This window comes from Staurois parvus, unplaced genomic scaffold, assembly GCF_062004578.1.
Source record: "Staurois parvus isolate SC_StPar_1 unplaced genomic scaffold, SC_StPar_1.0 ptg002079l, whole genome shotgun sequence".
Taxonomy (NCBI): Eukaryota; Metazoa; Chordata; class Amphibia; order Anura; family Ranidae; genus Staurois; species Staurois parvus.
Window position 1 is genome coordinate 40619 of NW_028319875.1, and position 12740 is coordinate 53358.

Here is a 12740-nt window from a genome sequence, read left to right on the forward strand (position 1 = left end):
CTAGCACGTTTTTTGTTCACTTACGGGTTTTTCGTTTTTCGCACTTCCGCGGACTTAAAAAAAAAAATGTGTTAGGTGCCGGGGGGGGGGGGGGGGGCAGGGGGGTTAGTTCCAGCTAATGTGGGGTTAAGAAACTTTATTTTCTGTTCCAGGTCTCCTGGCATCTACTATTGTTTGCTGTAATTAGGTTTAGGTGATAAGATCACCTCCAGAGCCCAGACTCCTCGGTGCCGGGAAGGAATACATTGTTTTCTTGTGTTTGATTGTTTATGTAATGTCATTTTCTCCTGGGACTTGTAATGTGGCCTGTCTAGGGGGAGGGGTTTGTGTATAAATGCTGTGCTGTTTGTTAATAAAACCGGTCCTTGTTTTACTTCAACATTGTTTTTGTCTGATGCTTGGGGTACATTTGCTAGATTCTGGTTCCCAAGTGGAGGAAGTTGTAGTTTGGTGGAGATACCCAGTCGGGGGTGTCGGACGGTCTGTCACAGATACCAATATAGAAATATAATATGACTAATATAATCAATAAATAATACATATGGAGACGTTACCTGTGAGGGGCACGGTCAGGTCAAAATATGAGCTGGATGAGGTCACTGTGGTCCTCTCATCATAGAAGTCACCTGACACTAGAAAAGACATTCATTCAATGGAAACACAAAGAGAGAAATGTACACAGAGGAAGACGGATCAGAAGACAGAATCAATAACTTCCCTTCCACAGCAGAGTGGGGGGTGGGGTAGAGATTTCATTCTAAAAACCTAAATAGTTTATCTTTCCCATGGCAGCTAGAGAGGTCAGGAAGGTCACGATATATGCCCATGGTTCGGTCACAGACAGGAAGATTTGTCCCACCACATTATCTGTCCATCCTTGATAAAGTCTCCTGACTGGATGAAGTCTACTAACCGGATGACGTTTCCTGAACCAATGAAGTCTACTGACCAGATGAAGTTTCCTGAGCCGATAAAGTCACCTGACCTAATAAAGTCTCCTGAACTGATGAAGACTACTGACCTGATGAAGTTAACTGAACCGATAAAGTCTCCTGATCCAATGAGTCTACTGAACCAAAAAAGTCTACTGAACTGATAAAGTCTCCTGACCCAATTAATTCTCCTGAGCCGATAAAGTCACCTGACCTAATAAAGTCTCCTGAACTGATGAAGACTACTGACCTGATGAAGTTTCCTGAGCCGATAAAGTCTCCTGACCTAATAAAGTCTCCTGAACTGATGAAGACTACTGACCTGATGAAGACTACTGACCTGATGAAGTTAACTGAACAGATAAAGTCTCCTGATCCAATGAGTCTACTGAACCAATAAAGTCTACTGAACTGATAAAGTCTCCTGACCCAATTAATTCTCTTGAGCCGATAAAGTCACCTGACCCAATAAAGTCTCCTGAACCGATGAAGACTACTGAACTGATGAGGACTACAATGAAGACTACTGACCCAATTAATTCTCCTGAACTGATAAAGTCTCCTGAACCGATGAAGACTACTGACCTGATGAAGACTACAATGAAGACTACTGACCCGATGAAATGCCCTGAACTGATAAAGTCTCCTGAACCGATGAAGTCAACTGAACCGATAAAGTCTCCTGAACCAATGAAGTCTCCTGACCCAATTAATTCTCCTGAACTGATAAAGTCTCCTGAACCTATGAAGACTACTGATCCAATAAAGTCTCCGGATCTGATAAAGTCTCCTGAACCTATGAAGACTACTGTTCCAATAAAGTCTCCTGATCCGATAAAGTCTCTTAAACCGATAAAGTCTCCTGAACCTATGAAGACTACTGTTCCAATAAAGTCTCCTGATCCGATAAAGTCTCCTGAGCTGACAAAGTCTCCTGAACCTATGAAGACTACTGATCCGATAAAGTCTCCTGATCCAATAAAGTCTCCTGATCTGTTAAAGTCTCCTGAACCGATAAAGTCTCCTAAGCCGATAAAGTCTCCTGAACCTATGAAGACTACTGATCCAATAAAGTCTCCTGAACCGATAAAGTCTCCTGAGCCGATAAAGTCTCCTGAACCTATGAAGACTACTGATCCGATAAAGTCTCCTGAACTGATAAAGTCTCCTGACCCGATGAAGGCTCCTGACCCGATGAAGGCTCCTGAACCAAAGAAGTCTCCTAAACCGATGAAGTCTCCTGACCCAATGAAGCCTACTGACCCAATGAAGTCTCCCAACCCACAATTCCTCGTTAGATTTAGGCAATCCAGCGAGGTGGGTCATGTGGGACAGGTGATTTTCCTGAGACCTCCAGAATTCCCAAAACACAATGGGGGAGAAAATCCGGTGCAGCTCTGCATAGAAACCAGATTTTGCACTCTCCAGTTTTAGTAAATAACCTCCAACATATACAACAACAGCATGAATTCATTGGGTAATAAAAGAAATATAATCAGTGAGAATCAAATCCTGAATAAAGGAACATTCTGATTTTTTTCGGATGACGTTTACCATTGCAGACGATGCCCACAGCCTTGGCTTGGCGGCAGGTGTGGGGGTTCTTGGTTAAGACCTTGCATTTCCATAATGAATCAGAATTGGCACACAGAAAGGTCACACTCGTACTCAGTGTATGGTCATATTTGGTGTGTTTCACAAACGATCCGCAGCCAAGATCTTCGCATACTTTGGCGGACTCGTCATTATACCAGTGACCCTCACACACCGTCGCCCAAACTCCATCCATATAAACTTCCAGACGACCCGAACAGTTATGGGGACCTCCAGACAGGCGAACTTCACGATGTCCTGCATGAGAAAAAACACAGCATAAAGCCCAAGCCAGGGCCGGGAGTCAACCGCATCACCGCACATTAATGTTTTCTAGTACTCTGCTCACCTAAGTGGTTCATTCATTGCAGAGGACTTCAGGGAAGAGACAATCATCAGTGTTCTTCCACTCACCATCCTGAAAGTATCTGTTCCAGGACTGGGAGGGAACCACCTTGTCCAGCAGGGGTGGTAATCACCATAGGTCAGCCTTCCTCAACCAGGGTTCTTCTGGAGGTGGTCTAAAGTTTAGCTTTGCTCCTAGGACTTTCATTGGGGTGTGTTGATTTTTGCAACATGGTCTGGGATTAATTTGTTAGGAAAAAATATTTTGTGTGTGCAAATGAACAAATCTTTTCTGCAATCAAGTTTTCTGACAGATCTGTTGGGGTGTGCTCATTTATGCTGAGCACTGTAGGTAGCCCCTTTTACCGTTGGTTGTAGCCAGCTCAGTGGATTGCTGGAGGAAAGTCCTGGATTCTTTCTTGGATACACAGAATATAACTGGATATAACATTTATAGGGAAAGTTGATCCAGGGAATATCCGATTGCCTCTCGGGGGATCAGGAAGGAATTTTTTCCCCTGCAGGGTTTTTTGCCTTCCTCTAGATCAGTGGTTCTCAACCTGTGGGTCGCGACCCCTTTGGGGGTCAAAAGACCCTTTCACAGGGGTCCCCTAAGACCATCAGAAAACACATATTTCCGATGTGTAAAGAGCAGCTACTGTGTAGAAAGCAGCTGCTGTGTTGAAAGCAGCTACTCTGTTAAAAGCAGCTACTGTGCTGAAAGCAGCAGTATTGGAGGTAAAACGACACTCATGAATTATAATTATTGGGTAAATAATTTTATGGTTGGGGGTCACCACAACATGAGGGACTGTATTAAAGGGTCACGGCATTAAGAAGGTTGAGAACCACTGCTCTAGATCAACTATCCAAGAAAGAATACAGGACTTTCCTACAGCAATCCACTGAGCTGGCCAAAGCCAACTCTTGAAGGAGTCTATTCCACATTCTCACCGCTCTTACTGTGAAGAAACCTTTCCATGTTTGGAGATTAAGTTTATTTTTCTCCAGACACAGAGCGCCCCGATGTCCCGCCATCACACCAGTCTCTAATTGATGAAGGGCTTGTTGATTGATGATCTGTACTATGCCGACACTCACCACAAGCACCATTGCCTACCAGGTTTAGGTGGGCCCTGATATCTGGTGAGCGCCACTGTACTGGGGGAGGTTTTCCTCCGGAGCGCGTGTTGATATCTGAGCGCACTTTGCTCAATCAATTATCGTTACGTTGTTCATGTGGTGATCTCGGCGGATCAATAATTTCTCTGCACTTCATCATAATTTTCATTTTTCAGTTGGTGGACTTCTGTCAAATGATTTCAATATTTGTGTATGTTTACAGTGTTACATGTTGTGTCATATTTTCACTTTGCTAGTGTGTTTTATATATATATTTGCACTGCTTTTATTTGTCATAGTCCCTTTTACTTACCGGCCTGGAGAATCCACCTACCAAACTCATGGCTGCAATAGCTTGTTTCAATAACTCGATCACCATGACACGTAGTACCTATCATTGGTAGGCAAAGGTATAAAGGATTTCATTTTGACCTCCTGTTAAAAAAGTCAAAATCCTTGTGTAGGGATCTGCTGCCCTCTACTATTAGCTGCTACTATCCCAGTGTTACGTATATTTACGTAGAGCAGAGTAGATAGGCTGACTCTGGGGGCCATTGTCACACTACAGTCTCTGCATTCGAGAAGCTACATTCCAGGCTGGTTGGACAACAGTTGGAGGATCTCCCAATCATTGCAGATCTTGTCTTCAGATCTCCAACACAAAGACAAATGTTGCATCATCCTCAGGGGCCCCAGACTTTGCATCAACATGCATCTCGAGGGATTTGTAATAAAAGCTATATAAACCTGGGTATATATGGACAATTCCCGCAGGACCCCTACCGGGCCCTTTGCTGATAATCCCTGCTTGTACATTGGATGTATGGACTGGTATTATTCTCCTCATATGTAAGGCTTCTATTACTGCTATACCGGTGTACATCTGTGTACTTGTAGTTATTGTTATATGCTGGATGCAGTTGTTCTGATGCTCCCAATGACTTGATTACTATTTCACTTCCCAGGAAGGGAATTCCCTCTGTAACTGGTGGGGGCCCTGTCCTGGTTGGAGGCACTGTCCTGGGTGGGGGCCCTGTCCTGGTTGGAGGCACTGTCCAGGTGGGAGCCATGTCTTGGGAGGAGGCCCTGTTCTGGGAGGAGGCCCTGTCCTGGGTGGAGGCCCTGTTCTGGGTGGAGGCACTGTCCTGGGTGGGAGCCCTGTCCTGGGAGGAGGCCCTGTTCTGGGAAGAGGCACTGTCCTGGGTGGAGGCCTTGTTCTGGGAGGAGGCACAGTCCTGGATGGGGGCCCTGTCCTGGGTGGGTGCACTGTCCTGGGTGGGGGCCCTGTCCTGGGTGGGGGCCCTGTCTTGGGTGGGGGCCCTGTCTTGGGTGGGGGCCCTGTCCTGGGAGGAGGCCCTGTCCTGGGAGGAGGCCCTGTCCTGGGAGGAGGCCCTGTCCTGGGTGGAGGCCCTGTCCTGGGTGGAGGCCCTGTTCTGGGTGGAGGCACTGTCCTGGGTGGGAGCCCTGTTTTGGGAGGAGGGCCTGTTCTGGGAAGAGGCACTGTCCTGGGTGGAGGCCTTGTTCTGGGAGGAGGCACAGTCCTGGATGGGGGCCCTGTCCCGGGTGGGGGCACTGTCCTGGGTGGGAGCCATGTCTTGGGAGGAGGCACAGTCCTGGGTGGGGGTCCTCTTCTGGGTGGGGGCCCTGTCCTGGGAGGAGGCCCTGTCCTGGGTGGAGGCCCTGTCCTGGGAGGAGGCACAGTCTTGGGTGGTGGGCCCTGTCCTGGGTGGAGGCCCTGTCCTGGGAGGAGGCACAGTCTTGGGTGGTGGGCCCTGTCCTGGGTGGAGGCCCTGTCCTGGGAGGAGGCATTGTCAACTTAATTATCAATCACAAGTATCTGGTTCTCCTATTTACCTCCAGGTTTAGTGCAATATCCTGTGTGGGAACGGCCATTTCTCATACCCCCTCCCCCCCCCCCCCCCCCAAATAGGGCTCCACTTGTAAATCTAAAACCAACTTCCTATAAGCTATAAACTGAAGTGCAGAATTTTTTTAACATCTCTTATGGTCCCTCCTAGAGTCTGGGGCCCCAGATAGCCATCCATTCTGCCCTGAATAATCCACCACTGCAGCCACCACTTTGTGTTTAGAAGGCTTCACTTGACCTGCCTTGAATGTGAAGCAGCCGGTAAGTGCACACGGGATATTTTCTCAGCATCTCAGAAGACAATTGGGCGGCCAATGCAGCCTATTTATTGTCTTTCCACCTCCAAGAAGAAAACAAGGAACAGCATCTTCCGTAATGTACCAGGATGGAATCAATGACATTGGATTCTATATCAGAGTTTTCTTGATGAGTTGATACTGCCTGAGGATCCTGCTTAGTCAGCAGTTTCTGCGTCTTACAAAGTATGTATTTTGCATAATGAGATACTTGAATCCGAACACCATTACGGTGAACTGGGTCTACAAATCACAGTGGATATATTCCAACCCAGACTGGAAAATACAGCAAGGTCTGGTGTGAAGGACCCATTATGGGGGTAAAATACAACGTATTACTTCTAAGCCCAATACATCTATATAGACCTTGGATATATTTATACACATTAGTTAGATATCTGTTTTCTGTCATCCCTGTGAGGCCTTCATCCCATTAATTCAGTTGGTTGCCCCCCTTTTACCACCTACCACCCCCAGATTGTAACGCTCACCTGTACACAGGACACCCGCATGCTCCCTCTCTGTGCAGTCATGGCTCCTATTTGATGGACATTCCCATAGAAAGGGCTCAGAACCCAAACAATTCACTTCATCCAAATGGATCTCTGGTGGGCCAATTCCAAAATAAGACGCTCCGTAGGCTGCCAGCGCTGAACCACAACCCAACTGCTGACATGTGACTTCTGCATCGCGGGCATCCCAATGATCATCACATACGGCTCCCCAGACATCATCCTTGAGAACCTCCACCCGACCGGCACAGCGACTGCCACCTCCAGAGAGCCGCACCCAGTGAAACTCTGAGGAGAATAGACAAAACACAGCTTTAAATACAGTATATACTATATACTGTAGGGCTAGTAGAGAGTCACATACAGCCTGTTACTACTGGATACATCATGACCCAGATAAATGATGACCATCACCAGGATCTACTATACGGATCTCAGGGGGTATCACACATTCATTTGTAGTCAATGCTTCGTGGAATATTAGTTCTACAAACCTCAGTGATTCTAATGTTCCAGGCCTGAAGAATATTCCACCGTGTCTCCCCTAACCTTGGATTGGCCCACCTTCAGATGTTTGATTAGATATTACCTCTATGACCCGCAGTGACTCTAATGTTCCAGGCCTGAAGAATACTCCACCGTGTCTCCCCTAACCTTGGATTGGCCCACCGTCAGGTGTTTGATTAGATATTACCTCTATGACCCGCAGCGACCCTAATGTTCCAGGCCTGAAGAATATTCCACCGTGTCTCCCCTAACCTTGGATTGGCCCACCGTCAGATGTTTGATTAGATATTACCTCTATGACCCGCAGTGACTCTAATGTTCCAGGCCTGAAGAATACTCCACCGTGTCTCCCCTAACCTTGGATTGGCCAACCTTCAGATGTTTGATTAGATATTACCTCTATGACCCGCAGTGACTCTAATGTTCCAGGGCTGAAGAATATTCCACCGTGTCTCCCCTAACCTTGGATTGGCCCACCGTCAGGTGTTTGATTAGATATTACCTCTATGACCCGCAGTGACTCTAATGTTCCAGGCCTGAAGAATATTCCACCGTGTCTCCCCTAACCTTGGATTGGCCCACCTTCAGATGTTTGATTAGATATTACCTCTATGACCCACAGTGACTCTAATGTTCCAGGTGTGAAGAATATTCCACCGTGTCTCCCCTAACCTTGGATTGGCCCACCTTCAGATGTTTAATAAGATATTACCTCTATGACCCGCAGTGACTCTAATGTTCCAGGCCTGAAGAATATTCCACCGTGTCTCCCCTAACCTTGGATTGGCCCACCGTCAGATGTTTGATTAGATATTACCTCTATGACCCGCAGTGACTCTAATGTTCCAGGCCTGAAGAATATTCCACCGTGTCTCCCCTAACCTTGGATTGGCCCACCGTCAGATGTTTGATTAGATATTACCTCTATGACCCGCAGTGACTCTAATGTTCCAGGCCTGAAGGATATTCCACCGTGTCTCCCCTAACCTTGGATTGGCCCACCGTCAGATGTTTAAGAAGATATTACCTCTATGACCCGCAGTGACTCTAATGTTCCTGGTCTGAAGAATACTCCACCGTGTCTCCCCTAACCTTGGATTGGCCCACCGTCAGATGTTTGATTAGATATTACCTCTATGACCCGCAGTGACTCTAATGTTCCAGGCCTGAAGGATATTCCACCGTGTCTCCCCTAACCTTGGATTGGCCCACCGTCAGATGTTTAAGAAGATATTACCTCTATGACCCGCAGTGACTCTAATGTTCCAGGTCTGAAGAATATTCCACCGTGTCTCCCCTAACCTTGGATTGGCCCACCTTCAGATGTTTGATTAGATATTACCTCTATGACCCGCAGCGACCCTAATGTTCCAGGCCTGAAGAATATTCCACCGTGTCTCCCCTAACCTTGGATTGGCCCACCTTCAGATGTTTGATTAGATATTACCTCTATGACCCGCAGCGACTCTAATGTTCCAGGCCTGAAGAATATTCCACCGTGTCTCCCCTAACCTTGGATTGGCCCACCTTCAGATGTTTGATTAGATATTACCTCTATGACCCGCAGCGACTCTAATGTTCCAGGCCTGAAGAATATTCCACCGTGTCTCCCCTAACCTTGGATTGTGTCAAGGTCCTACCTTTTTCCTGTGGTTATGTTACTTCATGTGCTGGTGTCCATCTTGGATTCTGCTGTGCATGATGGGAGCCCTTTTATGCCTTCAGGTTTCTGTGGTCCATCCTCCAGAGGGGTGTGGCTGATGACATATAAGCCTGTGGCCCGCACATGCTCTTTGCACTTGTGTCTTGTGTCTTTGTGTTGTTGTTACTCTGTTCTGACTCTCGTGACTCTCCTGGTATCTGATTCGGCTTGTCTTGACTATTCTTTGTATTCTCCTTTGATCTGACCCTCTGTTGCTGAACCCGGCTCGTGACCTGTGATTCTCGTCTGCTGTCCTGTACTGTTCTGTCCTGTTGTTGTTGACCCCGGCTTGTCTGACTACTCTTTTGTCTCTTCCACCAGCTACACGCCATTGGCGGCGGCCATTACCGCAGCTGAGGTGTCTCGGGGGCCGCGACCTGGTTCCTGGCTGCGTCAAGTCCATCCCCACCATCAGGGGCCCTGGTGAAGGGCAGCCTGGGACTTAGACTCCGCGCCCTGAGGGACTTTGGTCTGTGGTTGGTGGTTGTCGTCAGCCAGTGCGTTACATTGTTAGGCCTGCCTGTCCGTTCCTCAGCTCCTGCCCTGACATTACACAAGTGCCATGAACCCTGACGGTGCAGGCACGCCTTTGCTCCCAATGCTAGTCGCCAGACTCGATCAACAGGATCACCTGTTGGCTCAGTTCGCTCAGGCGTTGCAAACTCTGCTTGCACGCACCGCGCACCTTACTCCTGGTGTTATTAGGCCGGTTGTCGCTCCGGTGGTCGCTTCCGATGCCGTTCCGCTTGCTGTGCCTACCGCCGCGGCTGATGCGGCACCCGCGGTGTCCAGAGGTATGACCGGTTCAGCCCCTCTTCCACAGCGCTTTGGGGGTGAGCCGAGTCAGTGTCGTGGGTTCCTCAACCAGGTGGGTATTTATTTTGAATTAATACCCCACGCCTTTCCGTCTGAGAGGTCAAAGGTGGGGTTCCTCATCTCACTACTCTCAGACAAGGCCTTGGCCTGGGCAAATCCCTTATGGGAGAGGAACGACCCGGTGATTCAAGATTTTTCTGGTTTTGTCGATGCCTTCCGTAGGGTATTCGACGTACCGGCTCGTTCCGCCTCGGCGGCCAAGCTGCTCATGACCATGCATCAGGGTTCACGGACCGTGGCCGAGTACGCTATAGAGTTTCGTACCCTGGCGGCAGAGGTCGGTTGGAACAATGAGGCTCTGGTGGCTGCGTTTTCCCATGGTCTTTCTGACTCATTGAAGGACGAGATTGCAGCTAAGGAACTGCCGGTGGTGTTGGAGGAGCTCATCTCTTTCCTGATCCTGATTGACACCAGGCTCAGGGAGAGGCCTTCACTCAAGGAACGCCTGCGGAGGCCTTCCAATCGACTGGCACCTGCGTTTTCTGTCCCACCCGTTCCTCCCTCTCCTCCCACGCCTCCTGGGGATGGCTTGTCTGGTGGGGAACCCATGCAGCTGGGGTTTGCTCGCCTTTCCGAGGGGGAGCGGGCCGCTCGGCGTCGGGAGGGTCGCTGCCTGTACTGTGGCCTCGGTGGGCACTTTCGGCAGTCTTGTCCGGTCCGTCCGGGAAACGCTCGCACCTGAGATCATGTCGGGGACAGATCTTGGGTGGAGTTTCCTCGTCCCCGGCGTCCCGCAAGGATAAGCCACTGATCACCGTGGTCCTTTCTTGGACAGGGGGCTCGGTGACGGCCCAGGCGTTGGTAGACTCTGGGGCCGGTGGGTTGTTCTTGGACAGCTCGTTTGCTGCGCAGCACTCCATTCCCCTGCAGGCTCGTGCTGCCCCATTGGTTCTCGAAGCAATAGATGGCAGGCCCCTGCAGCCGCCGCAGGTTACCCACGAGACCCTGCCAATAGAGGTAGCCATTGGGGCTGTTCACAGGGAGTTGGCCTGTTTTCAGGTGATTTCTTCCCCACACTATTCGGTGGTTTTGGGGTATCCCTGGCTCCAGAGGCACAATCCAACCTTCAATTGGCAAACAGCCGAGATTCTCTCATGGTCTCCACAGTGTGGGGCCGGGTGCATCCGGGGGCCGGTTAAGGTATTGTGTGCCTCCTCGGACTCTGCGTTGCCCACCGACTATGGGGAATACCGGGACGTGTTCGATAAGGTACGCGCTGGTACCTTACCACCGCATCGTCCTTACGACTGCGCCATATCCCTGCAACCCGGGGCCACTCCTCCACGTGGCAGGGTGTACCCTCTCTCGGTTGCGGAGAATAAGGCCATGGAGGAGTACGTGGTGGATGCGCTTTCCCGGGGGCACATTCGTAAGTCTACTTCCCCAGCAGGAGCGGGGTTTTTTTTCGTAAAGAAGAAAGGTGGGGAATTGAGGCCCTGCATCGATTATAGGGGTCTCAATCGGATTACCATTAAAAATGCATATCCAATTCCTTTGATTTCTGAGTTATTCGACCGCCTTAAGGGAGCAACGGTCTTTACCAAACTCGACCTTAGGGCGGCGTACAACCTCGTACGGATCAGACAGGGGGATGAGTGGAAGACCGCGTTTAACACTAGAACTGGGCACTACGAATACCTGGTGATGCCCTTCGGATTGTGTAACGCGCCCGCGGTCTTTCAGGAATTCATAAACGATGTCCTTCGTGATTTGTTGCAGCAATGCGTAGTGGTTTACCTGGATGACATCTTGGTTTACTCTACCTCCATGGAGTCCCATGTCCAGGATGTTAAGCAGGTGCTGCAACGATTGCGTGAGAACGGACTCTTTTGTAAACTCGAGAAGTGCGAGTTCCATCGATCCCAGGTTGCCTTTTTGGGCTACATAATTTCCGCGGAGGGATTTTCCATGGACCCTCAGAAGGTTGCGGCAGTTCTGCAGTGGCCTCGTCCCAATGGTCTTCGGCCCATTCAGCGCTTTCTGGGTTTTGCCAACTACTATCGGAAGTTCATCAGGAACTTCTCCACATTGGCAAAGCCTCTCTCTGACCTAACCAAGAAGGGGAGTAACCCTCACGAGTGGCCATCCGAGGCCATCAGAGCTTTCGAGGCTCTGAAAGCTGCCTTTGCTTCGGCTCCGATTCTTTCGCATCCCAATCCTGGGTTGCCCTTCGTCCTCGAAGTTGATGCTTCCGAGACGGGAGTAGGGGCTCTCCTGTCTCAGCGTCGGTCGCCCGATGGACCCCTACTTCCCTGCGGGTTCTACTCCAGGAAGCTTTCCTCGGCTGAGTGCAACTACCAGATTGGAGATCGGGAGTTGTTGGTCATCATTCTGGCTCTCAAGGAATGGAGGCACCTGCTCGAGGGTTCCGCGGTTCCGGTCCTCATTCTTACCGATCACAAGAACCTGACTTATCTTTCGGAGGCCAAGAGATTGACACCCCGCCAGGCCAGATGGGCTCTGTTCTTGTCACGCTTCAACTATGTGGTTTCATATTTGCCTGGTTCCAAGAATGTCAGGGCTGATGCGTTATCACGGCAATACTCTGAGTTGTCCAGGGAGGACTCTGAGCCAGTCTCACTTATACCTCCAGATCAGATCCTGGCTGCCATTCGCACCAGTCTGACCTCTCCCCTTGGGGAGCAGATTTTGGCGGCTCAAACTGATGCTCCTCCCGGGAGGCCGGAGGGTAGATGTTTCGTACCCGAGGGATTGCGCACCCGCCTGCTGCGTACCTACCATAACGCCAAAACTGCTGGGCATCCAGGGAAGAACCAGCTGTGTTGGGTCGTCTCTCGCTTATTCTGGTGGCCAACCCTCCGTGCCGACATTGCCTCTTATGTAGTGGCATGTTCGATCTGTGCCCAGAATAAGTCTCCACGGCATCTCCCTTTGGGTCTTCTGCAACCCATTCCCAATGGGGAGCGTCCTTGGTCACATCTAGGGATGGACTTTATTGTAGACCTCCCGGTGTCTCGGGGTCATACG

At 49.7% G+C, this 12740-nt stretch overlaps 1 protein-coding gene across 1 annotated transcript in view; it reads right to left on the reverse strand.

The window, feature by feature from the left end:
• The window catches only part of LOC149432855 (T-cell differentiation antigen CD6-like), a gene marked incomplete at its 3' end in the record, with an annotated part of 69989 nt that overhangs the window by 32931 nt on the left and 24318 nt on the right, over positions 1-12740 (reverse strand). Inside the window, exons 3-5 of the mRNA XM_089664865.1 lie at positions 6647-6955; positions 2487-2783; positions 555-632 (exon numbers count right to left, since the gene is read on the reverse strand). Of these exons, the coding sequence (XP_089520991.1) occupies positions 555-632; positions 2487-2783; positions 6647-6955 (684 nt within the window). The remainder of the gene's footprint in view (positions 1-554; positions 633-2486; positions 2784-6646; positions 6956-12740) is intronic.